We start from the raw sequence: 22,589 nt of genomic DNA on the forward strand, positions 1-22,589 counted from the left end.
GCATCTTAACCACTGCTTTGGAAGCAGCTCAACCAAATAACAATCAAGGAGCAGAGCTATCTGTTTTATAAATGAAGACAAATGTCACAGTGCAGTGTTTCGTCTCCAGTTTTAACTGTTAAATTAAATGAATTCTCATACACACAGTGTTCCAAACACATTTGGCCAGATCAGGAGTTAGGGAGCACTCAGAATGAAACAGGAGAACAAATGCTTTAGTGGAGAATGAATACTTAATTCTGGCAGAGGGAGTATGGGAGAATAGCTTCAGGGTGTCACTGGGGAAAATTGGGAACAATGAGCTATTGGACATGAGCTGTGACGACCTATTATTATTTTTAATTGAATACAGCCAACAGAGACATACTACTAGGCTTGACATAAGCCATCATTTCAAAACAACATAATTACAACATTTTTATTTCTGAATTCATTGCAGTCGTTCTCATATTTCTTGACTTGAATTCAAATGCATCACTCTCTTTGGCTCAGACTTTTCCGTGAGTTTACTTTTTGTCCTTGGTGCCACAGACTGTGGACTGATGAAAAAGTGACACAGTTGATGAACAACACAGGAAAGACTTCAAGCCACTGCCATGGGGGACGGTATTGGTCGAGACAACCTATGATGGTCTGATGGTGTCAGACATGTCATGGCTACAGGAAGAAAATAATTGTTCAAACCTCTAAATAAATGACCCAAGAGAATTTATGACCGCTGTGGAACCCAGAGGACTAAAAGGTCCAGGTATTGAAATTGTTGTGTCAGTTCTGATGCAGTCTCTTAACCGAAACCACCGATGTGTGAAGTTTGACGTCACCAGCACCACACTACACGTGATCAGGGACAATAAGACATTTAGCGTTCAGTGTACAGTACGTGTCTGCATGAACTTTTTTAATTGAGCACGTTTGATGATGGATTGCCACTGCCGGCTGGTAGGCATGTGCACCCATAATGCCTTACATATGGTGCAGAGCATGCAAGCAGTCTTAACCACTTCATTAACTTTTAATTTCCCATTTGAGTAAGTCAGAAAATAGAGTGTAATACATTTGGTCTGACGTCTAGTGACTGCCATGAGATGTGAAGACAAAAGCTATGTTGTGACAGGCGCTGTGCGATAGTTGTGATCTACAGACATTGTCCGTTTTTGCTCTTCATCGTACAAGCTTTACACATCATTTAATTACATGGCACGTATCGGTTACGTTGGTTTCAGTGCTGCTTTAGAAACTTGAATACCATGCTCCAAACACCCGTGTTACAACCAGCCTCTTTGATAGCTGCTCGCAAAACTCAGATTTTCCTAAAACTCAATGATTTTAAAGAAACGTATCTCACCCCAAATCCTCCCTGTCCTTGCTTTCTCTCTCTCTTTCTCTCTCTCTCTCTCTCTCTCTCTCTCAGAGCTAATAGATGGGACCCCCACCTTGAAAATCAACCACGGCTCTGGCACAGTGGTGCTACAGTTGCCAGGCAACGTGAACGTGGCAGACAGACGCTGGCATCGGCTGGATGTCCGCAGCAACAGCAAGGTGGGTCACTTCAGCCATTTAACACCAACCACCATCCAATACGCTTCAGGTATATTCACACTGAGCTTTACAGTAGGATGAAAAATCCCTTCATGTTTTTTTTTACTATTTTTTTACTTTTAAATAGATGTGAGATGGTGAGCAGTGAATCATGTTATTGATACAAACAGCCAACTTGCTCACTGCTTTAAGAAAAGCAATGAAGGTGTGTAAGTGCTTTTAGATCATCAATGAGCTGCCATTGAGCAGAGAACAGGTACAATGCAGCTTCTTTTACCGATTGTTCCTTTGAGATACTGTCAGCATTTTGAAACTTCTACCATAATGTTGCTTTATGTTTGTGGTTGAGGGAAACAAACTACCAATACACCACTAACACAGCATTAGGTGAGGTGAAGTGCACTGTATGAACCTTCGGCACCGGGAAACACAGGCAAGACTGAAGTAGCTTGTTACAGGAGCCTGAAATCCTACTTTTGGTGATATTTTGTGAACAAAGCACCACTCTGAACCGTAGGTTGACATGGGCCAGGGGTTGACCCATGGGTGGGGCCAGGGGGCACTGGCCCCGGCGGCAAACTGATTTGCCCCCTGTCGCTGTTTTTTTGAGAATGTGTCACTTACTAACAATAGCACTATCTTGACCAAGGAACAATTTTGGCTTACCCAAAGCTTTAGAGCTAACAGTAAACAAGGGATGACTTAAATGGGTGCCTTAGTCATTTTGGAATTGTTCATGGATATTGGACATATAATTGACCCCTCTGTGTAAATTGTGTCCCCTCGATGGCCCCTGATCTAGATCTGCCTGATATTAGCACAGTTAGAGCAAATATAAAGGCTGCCTGTTAAATCTGTTCTGGAGACTAGTGGCAAGAGGGACATGCTCGATCAGGGCGCAAGTTAAATAATAACAACAACATTGGATTAGTAATTAATTCATTGTCCTAGATATTTACTGTCATGAGTCTGTCCTGTGTTAACTTTTGAAACATAGGATTCAAGTTTTGTCCACATCCCAACTTCTACAAAGAAATAAATCAAAAAACCAAACCAGGAAAACAACAAGGTAAACGTCCATGAACACAGAGTCCAACAAAAGATCCAAGCAGTTTGTCAAAAGGACAGAATCATGACATAAACTACACGTCCCATTTTTTAACTGAACCTTTTAAATGCAAACAATGTGATCAAACTTTTGTCCACTGAAACTGGACAGCTGGGTTTTCAACATTATTCCAATCCTTGAAATCCAAATATCACCTATTTGGCCCCATGCAAGCCCACTTGACACACTGATTTCCCAGGGTTCCAAATGGTAAAAAGGTTATTTTCTAATTAAGCCTTGCAGATCTGTCTGGTCTGAGCCGTACAAAGGAAGACAGTTGTGGTGAAAGTGAGACGAATGATTGCAGTGGACCTCCTTTGGCAGTCTCCACCCAGGATCATTCCTGGTGAATTAAATTATAGTGGAATTAAGTTCATCTTCATTTGACTGAGAGACGCCCAAAGCTCTTCACCTCCAAGGACACACACGTTACCAGTGGCTTACGTTTTTTTTCCTCTTAAATATCAAGACCACAGCCAATGGTCCTATTTTTAGTTTTTGTTGATATGAGGCAGGCTAAAGAGCCTTGCAGCTTCACTTCACATATATTAGGACACTAAAGCAGCTGGAATGGCTGGATCTCAACCTGGTTTTGGGAGAATCATCCCAACGTACAGCAGCTGAGGACCACTTCAGTCAAAAGAACATGGCTGACTCACATTTTTGTCAGCACTTTTTTTTATATTCATAGTGAACACCATCAAAAGCCTCTTTAAAACATAAAATTGAATTATCCCATCGATGTCACAAATAAATTGGCTTCATATAGCTGCTTACTGAAGGACTCCTAATGTCAACCCCCTTTTTAAAACACACACCCTACATTACGTAGGCTAACACTTTTTATATAGGACTAGTCATGAGGAACCTTGGCTTTCCACTAGACTGCCACTGAAATGTGTGTGTGTGTGTGTGATGGGTGTCCTTTACCAAACTATTATAGCTATACTTAAGTACCACACAGGCATTGCCTCAAAAGTTGTCTTACTAGCTTTGTTCATTATATTAATTTGTTAGATGTCTTCACAGAGAAAGAGAGCAGCAGCACCATGCAGGGAACCTTTTTCTCAGTGTTGAGAATGAGAGCAGTCAGATGAAAACACAGATGCACTTTGAGCGATACAGAGACATTATTCAGCATCGCTTGAATACACGGAGGCATTGAGAATGTTGTTATTACAACCGGGGATTATTCTGCATCACAAAGGCATTATTCTAAATCACATGTGAATCTGTTCATTTGTCCTGAATGATCAGCAGCAGCTTATCTAACCTGTCTGCGTGACGGGCCTGAGATCAAACACGGACAGAGGACGGAGCTGCTGTTTGGAGATTGACTGTGCAATTCAGCAGCCAGGAGCCCCACTACACACATCATACAACGAAGTTGAGCATTAATCAGATTTTGCCCGAGCAAAACATGTTTTTTCATGTAAATCTCTAGGCGTCTGAAACCATGCTTTGGAAACAGTCACAGAGCTATCAGCTGGCACACAAACTTTAAAATAAGCAATTTCATGACATGAACTCTAGAGAAAATGAATCACTCACCCTAACCCTTTTTTTGCAGATAATTGTATTTTTTTTTTGTTTTTTTGGGGGGTCCGTTATGTATAGAAACGTCATCAATCTTGCTTGCGGTGAAGGCTCTCTTGTGGTCTGCTGTGTTCTCACATGGGCTCACTCGGACATCGAACTTCTGGGAACTTTCGCAGCTATTCCTCAGATATTTGAGTTCTCACATTCAGCCTGGATAATGCCAGGAGATCATCCTGAGTTCAGTGCATGTCTAAAAGCATGTTAATCTTAGTGTGTAATGACACATGCAGTGTACCTCCTGTTGATACATATACAACCACTCATGATACAGCTTGTCCTTGAGGGTCACAGGGGGGGCTGGAGCCAGCTGATATTGTGCGAGCGGCAAGCTACACCCTGGACAGGTTGCCCGAGGGACACAGGGCTGATACAGACAAATTACCAGGCTCACTCACATTCACATCCTAATTAGGTCTCCAGTTAACGGAGAGTGGATTTCTTTTGACTGTGAAGAAAACGGCAGCGGCAGAGCCAACCACTGCTCCACTGATCTCATTGGTAGCTTTGTTCAAGTGAAATTATAACTTTGGAGTGACATATATATGTAATTTTTAGAAAAATTACATATTTAAGAATATGCTTTCAGCCACAGATAAGATTGTTCAGTATCCTCACTCCAACGTCAGTTTCAGAGAGGTTACATCCATGAGTCTACCATGTCATAATCATGTCAGTTTAAAATTGCCAACTACATAACATTGTCTCTCCCATCTCCTGTCACTGTTTTCTCCTGTCAACAGAAACTTTGTGGCAGATAATTTTCTTTTAAGGTTTTAAAGGTTGTCCGATTTAGCAATTTGGAGGTGTTGATTATGCTTAAGATCACTTCTGCGTCAAAGCTACGCCTTAGACAAGCACTTAGCCTATGCACAGTGTCGATCTTTCATAGTTTTGCGTCAGTGTGTGTCTGAGCTGTGCTGCGATTACAAAATACTTGTGACGGTAGGGTGTCTATGCTGGTGTTGAGTGTCTTTGATTTTCTGGTCTATGAGTGTTAGTTAAGCGATTAAGATTGACTGTTCAGGGCTCTTAACTCATCCTTCTATGTAACTTTAAAATGTCTGATTGTCTAAGATATTGCAACTAAAACTTCTGCTCTTTGGACAAACAATGGAAACAAGTTTTCCTGGCTCGTATTCAGACCACATATGAAAGCTTTTATCTTAGATGTGAAACAAGTCTGTTCATTACTTCTGTGTATTCTCTCAACTAAGGACTAATGGCCAGGACTGTATGCCAAAGCACACAGACAAAAACACACTGAGTTGTTAACAAACAACTCAAATAAGACACTGTGAGTCTGCTGCCAATTGACTCAATCACAAACCCCTCGGGGGGTTCAGGGATGTGATGTACTTTTTGTGTACGAATTAACATTCTTTAACTTTGATGCTACCTGCCTTTTGTTGCATCCCGTTTTTCATGGTTATTCATTGTGCACAACAAGAAAGAAACAAATAAAGATTATTAGATAAAGGTTGACATGGCCTCAGCTGAGCTTCTTTATACGTATATACACATTTACTGCATCATGCTGGTTAGAGATGTGAAGTCTCCTCTTATATCTCCTTTTTTGTTTACCTTAACAGGCCACATAGCAGGCAGCAGCAAAGCAATATGCACTGATTAAAGAAATGTCAGAGTCACAAAGGCATATAGTAGAGGATGTTATAGAAACTATGGTACAGAGCAAAATTAAGTACATTCATTGTCATGAACAAACTTTGTGGAATTTGTTGCTGCTTTTTGCCTTCTCTGATAACATTAGTTTCGTGTACAGTAGCATGGCCTGATCTGTGGGTTCTATACAGGAAGTGCGTTTCACCCTGGATCGCTGCTCGGGAGCAGCAGTGATGGAGATGGAAGGTCTGGGCAGCTGGCTGACCACAGAGGACCACTCCTCCTGTGAGGTGACAGGCGTCACACCCAACACTGAAAGGTACACGCATTTCCGTGAACGCACAAACACACACTTCTTTTACATGTTGCCACATGAACGATTTCCAATTTTCCAGCAGACAAAGGACATAAAAATTGAATAGCCTAAGGGATTTGATTTATTTACAGACCCAAACTAATCAGGATATGAGGCTCAATTATTAAGAGTAACATGTTAAGGGTTACTAACGGTGACAAACTGCCATCACCATCTCTGCTATCCTGTTATCTCTATTTGATGGTCTTTCAGCACATTGTGCTTTGCTTGTCATGTTTGATATTCCGTTTTAAATGTCAAAAGGCTGTTGACATTGGGCTGGTTCATAGGTTCAGCAGTGGCTACAAAAATATCACTAATGATGAGTTGAAACTGTATTCAGTTGTTGTCAAAGTATCGACATTGTCCCTCTTTCATCAAGTAATTCTCACAGTTTTATCCCAGCGACAGGGATCTGACATTGCATGTATTAAATGTACTATAACTGTGAGCCCTGATTGACAGTAGGGGATGTTTACGTCTCTGTGTGTTTCCCGGCGCCTCTCTGTTTGTTTAGACACCTGAACATGAGCCAGGTACTGCAGCTCGGTGGTGTGAACGAGGACATCCCCTACGTCTACCCTCAGCTTCAGCACAAACACTTCACCGGCTGCATCCGCAACTTCATCGTGGACAGCAAGGTGACATACTAGTGCACGCAACAGTGACACACACGCGTACCCACACAACCATTGGCACAGCCAGATGCAAGCAAAACTCACACCTGCACTCCAGCTGATAAATGGCTTAATAACTGTTTTCAGCATTCACAGTACCCTTGTGCCATGTAAGAGAGTTTTTTTTTATGCTTTTAACTTTAACCTCAAAGCACTTTCAAATAGTACACAGAGTATGTGCACTCCCAGGTTGAAATGGAATGTGAACCTTTCATATGAACTTTTCCACTGACCATTCTGATCTCAAGTCAAGAGTTTCGAGCAGCTCTCGACTGCTCGGCAGGAGGCAAAAAATTCAGGGCTTCATGCTCAGCTATGACGATCTGAGCCCAACCCCAAGAAAACCCATATCTTTTCAGTATGAACACCGGCCTTGGGTATGATAACCTCATCTAAACCTAGTTCCCTCTAGGTTTAGATGAGTCAGAAACTTTGTATTTCTGCAGCAATTTTAAGTTCGGCATCAAACGCACTAAGGGAGAAATTCTGCCTTTGCGTTTTTTGAACTCTTTAGCCTGGTATATCTGGTATTTAGACCTAAATGTCAGACTGAATTTCCATTTATGTAGAATGTTTAAGATGTGCAATTCTCTGATGATAAGAATTGTTTGGGGCTTATTGCTTAAATACACAATGTGTTTAGCTCACTGAGAAATAGTAATATGTTGCCAGTACCATGTTGCTTGCAGCAGTTATGAAGTGTGCTCCACATTCAGGTGTACGTTGAATCTGATCAGGATATTTTTAGAGGGGAACAGGGAATCTCATCTTACATAGGAGGCGCTGGAAACTTTGACAGGTTGTTTTTTCCACATTCGGCTTGCAGCTGCATTCAACTTGGCACCAGTGACTTCTTCCAGTTGGGCTGTGAGAGCTGAGCTCTACTGGTACTGTAGGAACAGAACTTGCGATATATATATATTTTCATTTTATTTTTTTAACTAAGCTACGTCTCAAGTTGATGAAGTGAAGGGTTTTGGATAAATAAATCCTCTGAAAATCACATTATACGGCATGTGAGCAGGACTTTAATTAAAGCTGAGTCACATATTTATTATCATTGTCTTGTTAAAAGGATGATTTATATACAATAACGTCCCCTAAATGAAATATGAAATGCATATAGACATGTACATTGACAATTCTTCCTGATACCTATTCCTCCCCCTTTACTCTGGGTACTTGCCCAAAATCTGTAACACTGTTATCTTCATTGATTTATTACATTTTTAACCCTGCAATCCTCAGAGTATGATATCATTGGGATCATTCATGTATATGGACTGTAACATGAGGTTTTAATTACCCATGGAGATGTTTATCCGTTAACATTTGTATTGCCTTCTGTTATTTGAAATTATATTGTTCTTCACAAATGTATGGAGCTGTAAATTAGGAATAACAACAGCAACTAAGGAACAGTATGTTATGTTAATTGATATAACAGGACCACTACCATAGGCTGGCATTGGGCTATTTGGGTGCTCACCTCGAGGCGGCATCAGCAGTGTAGCTCAGTCAATAGTGTGCCGCCCAGGAAGGAAACAAATCTGAAAGAAGACAGCAGGGTCACTCGCGTGGAAAAAACTCAACTCTGCGACACATGAGCATTTAATACATGTGATCCTCTTGAGTGACCTGATGAGGATCGCAAGGAGAGAAAAGAAACAGAGAAAGAGAGAAGAAAGTCGATGGAGTCTTCAGCTCTTAGACAAACTAATGGCCAATACTTATTCCTTTTAATGAGGTCAGTTTCAGCTCTTTGCATCATTGGAATTACCTACTCTGCACAACACACTGGTCTGATTGCAGTGTGAGCATAATGTCACCATTATTTGGTGGTCACTTACTTTTGTAATTTCTCCATTTAGCAACCGGTTGCTAAAGACACAATTAAACTACAGTTGACTTGAAAAAAATCTTTTAGAGTTAAGGTCAGGATTAGGGTTAAAATGAGGGATGACATGAGAATTCTAGTCAGGTAAGGGTTTGGAATAAATTGATCATTACGTTACGTTAATGTCCTGTTAAGGATTGCTGCGCCAACCTGTGTGTTTGTTTATGTGTTTCCTCGTTCTCTTGCTCTTCTCTAGTGGCCCACTCATGTTTAGCTGCTTGGGCCCATCTTTAATGCATCAGTGAGACACGTTTTGCTTGCACGTGTTTGGTCGGTTATAAAAACCCAAAGGTTTGTGGGAAAGGGTTTTGTTCTGACAGTTATCCTCAAATGAAAAACATTGGAAGTCACTTGGTCACTTGCGCAGACTACTTGTGTCTACTTGTCTAGTTGTGTGTTGGAGCCACGGTGCCTCTGTGCTCGGTGGAAACTGTAATTTTTGTATCTCTATCCAGACCTTTAAATTAAGATCTCAAGAGTTGGGATACAAAATGATGTGAGCAGCGTCTGCTCCAGCGCTAAAGGCTCGTGGTTGAAGCGCTGCACCTTCACTGGAGACGTAGCGGGAGGCTGCACAAATGGTGTGTTCTAATGAGAAAAATCTGCGTGGTGCGTGTGGGCAGACATGAGGATAATAAATCTCCAAAGAGCAAGCATCAGTAGGAATACTAATGATTAATAATGGTGATGGACATTGTAAGTTTTTTGTGTTTTTCTCCATTTTTTTCCTGTGGTGTTGCTGTTTTAATTATCACATAATGTTCTATTGTGGGACATTTGTTGCTATAGTAACATCATCTGTTTCATTGGAGGTATTAGGGGCTGTGTTGTGGAAAGGATGGCTGACACTGAAATCTGCTCTCAATGTGACTGACCTCTCTGTCTGTTCCCCTGTTTCCTTGCTTTTCTTCATATGCCTCTATGTTTGTCTACGACTTTATTTCAGTCAAGCTGTACATATTATTATACTGCATGTCATTGTCCTGTTCCCTGGCTATGTACTGTCTGTTCACCCTGTCCTTGTCTATATGTTCTTTCCATATATGTGTGTTTTTACATTTGCAATTTTTTTTCTGCTTTCGAGTCTGCAGAGATGCAATATGTCCAGAACATATCAGCTGTATTAAACCTGCTTAAGTACGATGCAGTGTATGAGGTTGAGGATGAATAAGATACTAAAGTAGAGATGAGGAATTTTTTTTTAGAAACGTGTTCCTATTCTGCAGCTGGATCTTTCTCTGACTGTCATCCACCATTGTCTGTTTTCAGCTTTCTCGCCCGTTGTCCAGTCATTATTCTGCTCGTCTTCTTCCCTTCAGCTCTCCCTCTAACATTACTGCTTGAACTTTTTTCTCTTGTTTTGACACAACTGTCACTCACATTTTAAGTATGGAGGTGTTCAGTTACAGGGGTTGAAATAATGTTTTTTCTCTCCTTGAGTTGCAGTTCAGCATTAACAATAAACTTTGACTCACAACAAGAGTTGCAGAACATTCCAGACCCGTTTTGAAAACCCGGTTTCACACAGCCAGCCTTCTGCACTGTGTGTTTCAGGAGAGTCAAGGTCCAGATGACATATTTCTGTTGTCGAGGCAAAACCAGAAATATATTAAAGGAGGGGTAAGCGATTACTCAAACAAAGACTCTCCTCGCTTCACTGCTCCTTTAGCTCCAGCCCCCACAATAATACAAGATCAAGTTGAACCAGTGATCTCAACTGTGGCAGTCGACGATGCCACCGGAATCTCCCCACAACAGCCAGAGACAAACCATTCGCTTTTCCGTGTTCTTTTATTTATTAAACTGGCACCAACATGAAATCAAAACGAAACCCAACTCAAAGTGTCCAGCGGTCTTCGCTTGGCAGATCTTCTCCTTCATTGGCTTCCCTCATGTGTGTCTCTTCATATCTTTTCCTCTCAGTGTTCCTTTGTGTGTCTCTCTTCATGTGATATCCTGTGCTCCTTCCTGTGGCAGCTGTACCACTGCCTTACATTGGCTGTGAAGTGCCACGCAGCGCCAAGAACGGGTCTTGCTCTGCAGCAATGTTTCTTTGGGGGGGACTCTTGGATTTCCCTGCTGTTCTCCTGGAGTTTCAATTTCCCCGAATTTCCCCCCACATGATGAAATTTCCACATCTGCCAACAGACACAGAGAGAAAGACAGAGGTAAATGATGAAGACAGAGAAATGCACGCTCCTTTGTGAACAGCCAGGCGGCTGCATCCGGTGTGAGTCCAGCGTTATGGATCGAGGGTAACTGGCCCACTAATCTCAACTGCGCCAATTAACACTCCCTGGTTCACCTGGAGCTTCTCACTGAGCCGCCTCCACACCTACTAGCTGGGATTAACCACCACAGACATTAGCGTTATCTGTAGACAAAATGTACTCTCTGTATTTACACAAACTACGCATTGAAAGACCAGTATCAGCCGCGGCTTTGCGTGTCTGTCTGCACTTGAAGAATCAGACCTATCGTTTACCCTGCAACACCATCGTATATAATTTGCTGCTGCCCCCTCGGACGATGTTACATACCGGCATGTGGTCGCTGTGGTCCGGGGGCAGTACCTGCTAAACGTGAACAGGAGTCTTTGCTGATCTTAAGAAGTTGGAATAAGTCTCCACAAACATTAACAATCGGAACAACACGATACTGGTTCTGCTGACAGCAAAACCAAAATGAATGTGAACCCAACTTACAAGCAGAGACATTGAACTCCTGCTGGTTTCTCTTCACCGTTAAAACGATCTTAGCTCTTTCATTATCTCGTTATCCTCTTTGGGTCACCAGTAGTCTGTGGTGCTTAACATTTGGAGCACTACTGAAAACAATATTGTTGGAATAACTTCCTTTGAGATTGCAGTGTCAGCATTGCCTGTGGCTAACAGTATTTATTACGTTTTTAAACGGTAGTGGTGATGTACGTTATCCGAGGCTACTTTTTTGCATTCGTCCTCCCACCCCTTGTTTGTAGAAGGAAGAAAAATTATTACATTATTTAAGGTAATGTTTCCAGGTGTTTTATTAAAAATCGCTTCAAGAAAGAGGACTAATATAACGTTACCTATATTGTATATCTACCTTTTTACCCTTGTTGCTGATTGGCTGAAAAAGTGATGTGCTGGGTATTCCAGCTTTCTTTGTCTCCCAAGTACAGAGCCAGGGCTGTGTATTCAAACCAGCGGACCGTGCGGAGATATATCAGAAGTTGATCAAAAAGTGTATTGGATTGAAATTGCTTAGCCCACATTTATTGGAAAAATAATCCACAAAAACATTTCGGACCAAGACGGGTTCCCGAAGGAGCAGAGGCCCGTGAAGTTCTGCAGTCAGAGCCTCATCAGTCACATATGGTTGTAAAACTGGAACATCCACACAGGTTTTCTTTATGTGCTGCTCTTGATCATTTCTCCCCGCTGAGCTGAGACAGAGGGATAAGGTTCAGCCCCTTGTTGTGAAACTGTAATCACTGCACTCGCAGTTGTATACTTTGTATTTGAGTTTGGACTTTTAATTTAGTTTCCTGTGGACGCCTGAAAGTAATTGTTTTACAAATAGGGCAGCCCACAGTGTCTCTGTGTGGGGATGCAACACTCTTTTCAGCTGATGCCATAATTTGTAATATAGGGAGGATCCGTGTATTTCTGCACTTAACTCAACAGTTCTGCTCAGACGCACACCCACCCACACACACTACAGTCCTCCCACCCCTTGTTTGCACAGTCAAATCAATTGCACACAACAAGGTGTGCCTTTCAGTCGTTGATTGCTAATGTCTGTATTTCACTCCTAGGCAATCAACGTGATCATTCCAAACCCTGTAGGAAGACGAGCCCTAGCTTGTAAAGGTCAGCAGCCAATAGGTGTCTCTTTGCTGGAGGTCAGAGCTAATCAGCAGCTCCCGGCCCGAGATGACTCCCTGTCAGTTTTTACGATTCCTGCATCCTTGCGCAGCACCAACAGTCCTCGTAAAGTTTGGGTTTGGGAGGGAAGAGTGGGGACATATTAATGTCTTTTATGACGCACTTTTGTAGGGGACACACATTTAGCCATTCAAGGTTCTGATGTCCTTTCAGCTCTGTGCAAATGGCTGTGCTGTTTGTGTGTCCGAGGATCAATCCAGTGCTTGGTTTCATCACTGTAGTGGGACGAGAGAGAGAGGGATGAGAGTGGAAAAGAAGAGAAGGCCACAGTGTACCCTGAGCTCATGTCCGACAGCACATTTGAAAGTTTTCTTCCTCTTACTTGTCCTGATCCTACTCCCCTCTGCTAAGACCTGTCTGTGCTGTGGCATCCCAAATCCCCTCTTCTCTGCTGTCACTTTGTCTTTTTGCTTCCTGTTTGCAAGTTACTTAGTTACTGGAAACTCTTCCTTCCTCCCATCCTCTTATCTCATCTCAACTTTCTGCACCCATTACCCATTCTTTCTTTTTTTTTTCTCTCCCCTGTCCTCTGGGTTTTCTACCGCTATCTCTTCATCTGTATCCTCTCTTCTCCTCTTCTTCCCATTTCTTTCCCCTCATCTGTTCCAAATGTTCTACCTCTTTCTCATCTCCTCATCTGTATCTCCTCAATTCAGCTGTATGATTTGGGCTCCCCGGCCGATTCCCAGTCCAGCTCCCCGGGCTGCCTGACCACCGACAGCAGCTGTGTAAACATGGGCTATCCATCCTGCGGCCTACGGGGTCGCTGTCACGGCGAGTGGGGCTCCTTCAGCTGCCAGTGTGTGCCCGGGTACACAGGACACCAGTGTGAAGAGGGTAAGCCCAACTTTATTATTTTTCTGAATTTTTCTTCACAATCAACATCTAAATCTTCCATGTGCATAGGACAGATCATGTCCTCTGTGGCCACAAACGTTAATATCTGTGAGGTTCTGCACTTAAAAATAACGGAGTCCGAGCACAGATACTTCATATAAGAAAACAGGTTTGTAGCACTGAAGTAAAATGATGGGCAGCGTGTAGGCCTTAAAGTTTTATCACCAAAGGCCCCCAAAGGGAATTTTTTTAAGGCTTGGCCCCATTTCAGCTCACAATGCTGTGGAGGAAACAGATGGTTTCTCACCTTAAACATCTTGCGAGACATAAACCTGTATAAATGATAATAAGGTATAATTACTTTTTTTTTTAATATGGGAGTTTACAGCCCACAGAATTATCACACTTAAAATAAGCACAGCACCACTAGTGTCTCATTTGAGGAATCCAGAGGATAGAATGCATCACATTACAAGCTGTTTTTTTTGTCTTGCACAGCAGAGAAACTCGCTTGTTAGTGTAAAGTTTCAGTCCTCGAAGCCAATTTGTGAATCTCCTCCTGCACATTAAGGGTGGGAGCCTCCTATTGAGTAAACCTAGATTCAATTATCACTATATTACTATTGTTGGACCTTTCCAACCAGCGTCAATTGTACTACCACTGCTGTTTCCATGTCCCCACATATATCACATCACCCGTTCTAGCCGTCCTTCAGGAGCATTACTCTAATGAGGCTCTTGCTGATTGCAGCACTCTCTGTCTCGTTCAGAGTGGGTAAGCCTCTCCAACAGGACTCCCTCAGATGAACAACAAAACAATGCGAAAAATATGTGGGATGCAATAAATCTTCTATTTTAGAAAATTTGCTAAATTTCTTTTCTTTAACAGCTGAACTCTCAGTTGTCAACTGTTAGGCCCTGTTGGTCCTAAACCTCTCCCCCGCTCCACAGTGATTTCTTTTGTCAGTGAGTCATAATTAGTGTCATCTGTGGACATCTACAAACAACCGAGGGCAAGTAGACACATTTTCAATGAATAATTAAGTGGGCGAATTAATGAATAAATGACTGAAGAAATGTGAATGAATCATGCTCCATATTCATGAGATGATTCCTATCTTTTTGGAAGAAAAACAGCAAAGTCTGGAGTCAGTGGGGCAAATGGAGGGTTTTGGCAGCCAATGCGGCAGGAAGAAAATGTAGTGTGTATTCTTTTGATTTTCAAACACAGGCTGTGTTTATGGGATGTTTCTTGATTACTTTTACAGGCCTTGGAAAACACAGCCTAGATGCAATCTGGCAAGACAGAGCAAAAACAACAGAGAAAAATCTGTGTAAAAAAGAGAAAATCCCTTCTTAACGGCTTGTTCCTTCTTAGGTGTTAAGATGCTGAGCGTCCCCACTTTGAAACCAGCTGGGGATATTTAATGCATCTCTCCATCACCATCATCTTCTGTCATCTGTCTGTGTTTGAAATTGATCTATGTTCCAGATTGTGCCTGGAGATGCTTCAGCTTAAATGTGTTTACACCTGCTCTAGTATTTAATTGTAATGATTATATTTTGACTATATGTTCTTACTAATATGAAATGACCTCTCACTCAATAATATTTAAACATGAGAAAGTACATACATCTAGTAATGTGACTGTGACGTGTTGTTTCAGATGCTAGTCAGACAATGAAATGTAATCCAGCGATTCCAGCTGGAGAAACAGCCATGAGTTCGAACTAGGGATGGGCATTCGATTAAATTGTCTTAATCGATCTTAGGGAGAATTAAAGATCGATTTTCGATTAATCATTAATTTTTTTATATTAAAATTCACTCTTTATAGGCTATATTAAAATGCAGTGAAAACAGAAAAAAAAAAAGTGTGTCTGTCTGGGCTCCCTTCCCTGTCGGACTGAAGTGGAGCAGCGGAGGGTAGCTCCGGGCTGCTTCGTCCAACTGCTAACATCCTCGCTGTGCTGCGTTCAGGGCAACATGGATATTGCGACCTCCTGCCACATAGCGAACATGCAATAGTTTTATCGATGAAAAAATATTGTCATTGACAAAATTCTTAATGATCAATTAATCGATCGTCGATTAATTATGCCCACCCCTAGTTTGAACAGTAAAGTGGTTAGTAGTATTCCGATGATGGATTTTCTTGCACTACTTTAAATTCCCCAAGATGCATGAAAATATAGATTGATACAAATCAAAGTAGCAGTGAAAGAATACTCACACTGCTGAAGGTGCTTAACTTCCGGGATTTTGTCACCACACTCCTCTATACTGAACGATATATGTTTAGACTGGTAAAGATTATTGGTGTTAAATTGAGAGGTGCAGTTACCAGGGAATCACAACCAGAGTTTGAAAAGATACAGCCGGTTGCCTTAAGAGAAACACAAAATTTGACATTTCCTTCAAGCAGGATGTCCTGAACCACTCAACTTTGTGAAAGTTTCATGGAGGAGAAGAGACAAAGAGGGAGAGTTGTGGAAGCAGTCGATTGAAAGAAGAAGAAAAAAACTAGCAGATGCTATGAGATGGAAGAAGGGCTTTAAGAGACATTTGAGGTGTGCTTGGTTAAGTCTGCCAGGCTTCCACAAAATCCACTTCTGGGAGCACGAGAGTAAAAAAAGGAGTCACAAGCGCACATCTTGTGTATTTTGCATATCCTGTCGTGCCTCCCTGCATATGAGGGGAATCTAGGGTCTGATTTAGCTCTAGTTACTCTAAGTCACTTCCTTCTGGAGTGAAGCGCCCTGTGCATCAATAAAATGTTGCACTGCATTCTGAAGTTTAATTGTGTTTAGTTTCTATTATATCCCCATCTGACTGGTTTGTGTCCTGCTTATATGTGCGTGTACCAACACCAGAGGTCCCAGAGTTTTCCTTTGACGGACATAGTCAGGTGCACTATCAGTTGGCATCCCCGCTGCCAGCCCGCAAGACGTGGGTTCAAGTCCTTGTTCGAACCCGCAAACACAGCAGCACCATCCTCACGCTGATCTCCAAGGAGCAGAGCGAATACCTGCGACTGGAGGTAAGTCTGCTGTGTGCATGTGTGTGTCTGACTGTGTTACAGCTCATTTTCTGAATTCTCTACAGTAGAATTGGATTTGTTTTTGTTGTTGCACAGTCCTAGGTTTTGTCTCACCTGCAAGACCAGGTTTGTGTCTTTATCCCTTTAGTTATTTTCAGATTGTATTTTAGAAAGTGGACGAAATTGCTTTATAGACCAACTTACATCTGGTTGTCATACGTGGGCTGCACGTGGGCTCCATACAGGTGCCTACTTATACTTGAAATTGACTTGAGCGTTTGTAGACAGTTTTCTAAATAACTTTATTATATAAAAAAATATTTTTTGATTAGCATTTTCCACTCTCGGTTCATGGGCTGAAGGTCTGTGATCACAATTTAAAAAAGTGAAGGCTGGTGACTGTGGAGCCTCCTGCATCCACTTTGTCATAAGTGGATGCTGTCATTCCTTTGTCTGAGACACGCCTCACGGCCGACACCTCTGTCACCTGCCCACTACCACAATGTTAAAGCACACACTGTACTAATTTGTCCATGACAGGGATCGACAACTACGTTTGACTTGGGGCCAGGATTGCCCTGAGCAGACACTGTGGGGGTCGAGATAATACAAATAATCATAATTTTAAAAGGTTTTTTTTTTTGTAATTAGCTTATTGTAGAAAAAATAATGTAATTCACTTTCTTAATTGTTATTTTTAGTATCCCGTTTCAGTGTTAAAAGACTCACACACACACATAGTTGGGGTCAGTAAATTGTCTCTCATTAAACTCTTATAAGATAATTTTCGACAATATGTGGGTGGGGGTCTTGTGAACTCCATTATTTAAAGATACCCTCTATACACTGAAAGTGTTAATTGCCAGGTGGTGACTAATAAATAACTGAACAATACACAGCTCCATTTGTGTTTGCTGTCAGTTTCACATGTTGCGTCTGCCCTCTCTGGTTCTCCAACAGCAGCATGATGGCTGCTATCCTCCTCATCCTCCTCCTCCATCTCTCTCTTCATTAGCAACATCTATCCCACCCGACCCTCTGGTGCTGCCACAGCAGTGCAGACTGAAGCCTGAAACTATTTGAAACAAATTAATTGGATAACTACTGGTCGGACTGTTCAACTTTTCCACATGTGGTTTCCTATATTTCTGGCTTCTCTATTCGGCTGACTCGTCTGGTCCAGACTGTGTTTGTGCCTCCTCAGGATGAGCCCTTTGAACTTATTTTTCAATATTCATGTGGACTGAGGGAGTAAACACTCGGACTCATAGTTAAATAATCAACATTAATGTTATCTACTTGCACAAGCGGTTGCTATGGACTAGCAGCTATGACAGGCGGCTTCTCTGCAGGGAAGAGCCAAGAACAAACCTTCGTCCTGCACATGATGGGCTTTTGATTAGAGTGCATGGAGAGAAAGGGCTAAGAGAGCAAGAGAAAAAGAGAAAGAGACAGACAGTGGGGCAAGGTGAGGCTGAGCAAATCAATGTGCTGTGCACTGTGCTTCACAATGAAATAGGATTTGACCCATTTGAAATCACAATAAAAAAATTGAAAATCAATATGTGGCGTCAATGTTGATATTATGGTGGGCTGCCATAAATAAATGAATATATGAGAAACGCTGTTTCAGCCGAATACCCTAATTACCAGAACTCAATTTTTTTTTCCTCCTCATATTTTCTGAATTCATTAACATTTTGCTGGTCGGAGAGGTGAAGCTTTAATTGACCTAACGTTGCCCGAGGGCCTGATGTGGCCCACGAGTTTATGGTTCACTGGCAAAAGCTCCAACACATGGATCCAGTTTTAGTCCGAGCAGAAAGGCTAAGTCATCTGCTGGTGATGTGAAAGGAGTCCATTGGCTTTTGTTGGCAGAATTACCTGCATGTGAAAATCAAATCGTGGCTAACCCTAACCCTAACCTGTGAACATGACATGACTGAGAGGTCGAGGACACTGCACCCATCTACACCTTCAGCCTGCACCAAATGCTTACCATGCTATCTGACTCTAAATAGAATTTGAAAAGGGCTTGAAACTAGAGATGCAGACCATAAACTCCATCGGAAAATGTTTACTTACCTTATAATTCAAAGAATTCAAAGAGTTTTTCTTATTGACTTCTATAGAAATTAAAATTGTTTTTGCAGCCAGCGGAGTGGCCCTCTTCTGATTGTTTCCAGGCACCTTGGAGCAGAGCTCTTTGCTCATACTTGAAGAAAACCTTAGTTCTTCTTTAGTGTATTATAGTGCAGATGATTAAGATTAACGCTGACACCAACACTGCCAGGACTGAAAACATTAAATGTATTATTTGCTTATGTGGCTTGAAGGTTTTGTTTCCTCACTTTGGTTGCTTTGCTCACACCTGAATTCTTCTCTTTATACATAATGATTATAGTCGCTAGCCTCCCTCTGTGTTTTCTTAGCCATTTGCATCATGTAATATCTTCCCAGTCCGTTCCTCTCACTGTGTCCTACCCCTTGCTGCGACCGCAGGTATCGATCAAACATCAGCATCTGAAATAATGATGATCACCCATAGCACAGCTGCCGTCGTGGTACAACCTCTCCTCTGATCCCTGTCTGACATCCATCTGTCTCTCCTCTCTATCCATCATTCCGACGATTTCCTCTCCAATGTCTTAAACGTCATACTGCTCCCTCAGCACAGCCCCGTGGGGAGCGGGTTCACATCATTTATCCGACATAAATAGTCAATTTATTCCAGAGTGCAGAAAGCATGAAAATGTGTGTAATCCTATGAAGTAGCCCCCCCACTGTGAAACACTGGGAACCCTGCAATGTTCTTTGATAGAAATATAACCATGTTGCCTTCTAGGATTAGTTTTTTTAATGCAATTTTCCTATTTGTTTTTAATCAGAAGGATTGGTATGCGTTACTCATGGCTGGCTGCAAACTCAAAATGTGAGGCGCTCTTTCTCTCTGCTGTGTTTGTGTGACTTGCATCACTATAACATAGACAGCTTGAGATATGACATTTGATTTATTTGAAGCTACTTTTACCTTCTCTGATTAAAGAGTAAATATTTTTATTTTAGTTAAGAATCATGTGGACCAGATGATATTACTCTATATCAATGTGACAGTTCTTTCTGAACCACTGGGAATCTTTTTTTTTTTTTCATTTTCATGTAACATGATAATAAGGTCAAGGGTTCACATGCAAGCTTTAGCAACTTTCAATGACAACTTGAAGTCTTGAGCAGTGAGCTGGCTCAGGTGATGTGTGGAAGAACTTGAATGTGGAGGCAGATCACAACCTCTGTTGTGGATGAAAGATGTTCTGTAGTGTAGGAGGTGCACCGTCTCTTTGATATCACCCAGTGTCGTACGCGTGCTTTCATGTTGTGGTGTCTTTCTTACTCCTGCGGGTGATGGGCTCGGTCAAACCTATGAAGAGTTGAGTCAGGATGTTTCAGAGGCTGCAGCTCTGAACACAGTGGAGCAATTCTGGTTACGTTGTAGTTATTATACATGAAACATTAATCAAGTAATTACATTACTTCACAAATTACTTACTCAGGAAAATGAAGGTGTTACTTGTTACTTAACACTTGTAACTCAGCCGTTGAAAAAACTCCATATCCACCAATGCACTTAAACAGGCTGGCTTTTTAATTTCACTAATCTGTCAACACCCTATTAGTTTTAATCACAATCGTGGCTAAAAACTCCTTTCAAATGACTGTTAACGTACTCTTGGCATGTGTAGGCTGGTGCAGACAGGAAGGATGTGGTTGTTGTTTCAGAAAGAGCTAAACAACAAACAAAAAGCTGTAGTGGCGAGCAAGGATCAGCCTCTCTGTTTCTGCCCATCACCTGACTCTACCAAAACACAGCCCTGGGGTTTAACTTAATCCGAACAAGAAGCTTTTTAAAACATCTCTGTTCTCAAATTAGTTTGGATGCCAGGAGTATCTGTAGCAGTGTCTATATATTGTCAAACAAAAGCTAGTAAAGGGGATGCGAGCCTTAGACCTGGTGATTGCAAAAGCTCTCCAGACGTCCTGACCTTAGAATTACAGTTAGGTACTCTCAAAGTCTCAAGTAAAAGGGGCTGTGTGAATGCTAACCTGTGGTTAACATACTACATGCAACATCAGCCAAGAAAAATAAGAGTTTGAATAAGATACAGTTTTGCTTATTTTGGTAGAGGTTACTGCTAACCTTAACAATCTGAACCCCAAATGGAACTGAGGGTGCTGTGTTTAATAACTGTAATGTTATATCTGAAACTATAAATCATTTACATTACTTTTTTCTGAAAAAAGCAATACCATTGCCCTGGAAAATGCAAAAAACTCATGTCAAAACAACTCAAATTCTGAACACGTTTATATAAAGTATTGTCTGTCAATGCGCTATGAACAATGTATGTATGTGGAAAATCTACCTACATACATGAGTGGGGCTGGTAAGTTGAACAAGTGTTCTTAATGAGTAAGACTTAGATGAAAGTAAACATCCTGTTGCTCTCATCACTAGATCTCTATTTAATACACTTAAATAGACTAACAGACTTTGGACGGGCAAGTTTGACCTTGATCAAAGTACAAGAGGAGCAAGCATCCTTTGGAACAATCTGTCCTGTAGAGTTTCAGACAATTGTAGTACCTATGACCGGGAGGCGGCTCAACACATTTCAGAGAGCTGACATGTGCTGGTTGCACCATTGTCACTTGTGTGTACTTACTGCAGCAACAAAGTGTGAGCGCGTGTCAGATGGTGCAGCAGATTTCAAGGAGAGCTCAGAAAAAGAGAGAAAAAATAGCAATGGAAACATTTGTTCAGAGTTTCTGAAGCTGCCGAGTTTAAAACCAGTGGTACAAAGAGCAATCTGATGTCACATTCTGATTTATTGTCTTACATAACTGATAAAAGGACTAAATGTACTGTACACTATATGTTGAAACTGAACATTTCAACATATATGTATCTACCTCATAATATTGGTGTGAGAAACACACTCGCACTCTGGCAGCGATCTATAGCCCTGCTCTCACACTGCATGTCTCTGATGGTTCTATTGTGATGTCTGATGTGATTGTGGATGTGTGATTCTTGTCTGTGCACTGACGCTGATGGAGTCGTGCTGTTACACTCTGTACCCGATTCAGATACCACCAGCTCTGCTGTTTATTAGACCCAATACAATTAAAATGAAATAACAACACTGTGTTCTCTCCCACTAACCTGCTGCATGCCAACAGTGGAAGCCAAAATTACAAAATCATTTGGTTGACTCAAATATTGAACTCAAGTATATTGAACTCGATCTCCGATCTTTAACCAGTCATGAGGAGCACCGTATGTCCAACATCGGGATCCCTCTTCATCTCGCTCACTGACACGCTCTATGACCGTGGTGCCTGTCTCAAGCTGTTATTCCTTCCATCAAAGTAAATGTTTGGAGCTCCCACTGTGTGCTCCCTGACAGAGGAGCACCCCAAGAGCAGCCCTAACTGTCGGGTGAACATGACACAACCATTGATGCCAATTTTGTATCTTTCAACCACGGGTGTGATGCTCACCAAGCCTCTCAGGCCGCACTTGTTAAGCATTGCTAACACCATATCTCTCTTTTTGGGAGGAAAAGACAGGCACTGTTTACAAATATCATGTATCACCTGAAATGAAGGAAAGTATACATCCCCTTGTCTGGGTTCAATATTTCAAACTGTACTAAAAGCATATTAAGATGAAGTCTATTGTATGGGTTGGACTCATCCATGGACAGAAAGTAAGTGAGTGTGGAGTGAGGAAATATGAGCCCCTGTCAGGTAGAAAATACTCTAAGTAAATCAGTTTTATGATGTGACGCTGAGATATGAGAGCTTTGACAAGTCTGAGACTTCATTATTGCTTCTCCTCTCAGTGAAGCTGCACCGTCTTTTTCTCACTCTTTCAGTTTCTATTATCTTGTCTCGCTGTCTGTTTGTTTTCTTTTGGTTTTTCTTTT

The 22,589-nt window shown here is 41.7% G+C and overlaps 1 protein-coding gene across 1 annotated transcript in view; it reads left to right on the top strand.

The window, feature by feature from the left end:
• Positions 1–22,589, top strand: part of si:ch211-186j3.6 (neural-cadherin) — a 280,670-nt gene that overhangs the window by 215,534 nt on the left and 42,547 nt on the right. The window contains exons 28-32 of the mRNA XM_062390233.1: positions 1,412–1,539; positions 6,058–6,185; positions 6,739–6,862; positions 13,381–13,561; positions 16,436–16,602. Of these exons, the coding sequence (XP_062246217.1) occupies positions 1,412–1,539; positions 6,058–6,185; positions 6,739–6,862; positions 13,381–13,561; positions 16,436–16,602 (728 nt within the window). The remainder of the gene's footprint in view (positions 1–1,411; positions 1,540–6,057; positions 6,186–6,738; positions 6,863–13,380; positions 13,562–16,435; positions 16,603–22,589) is intronic.

Source organism: Platichthys flesus, chromosome 1, assembly GCF_949316205.1.
Source record: "Platichthys flesus chromosome 1, fPlaFle2.1, whole genome shotgun sequence".
In the NCBI taxonomy this organism is placed as follows: Eukaryota; Metazoa; Chordata; class Actinopteri; order Pleuronectiformes; family Pleuronectidae; genus Platichthys; species Platichthys flesus.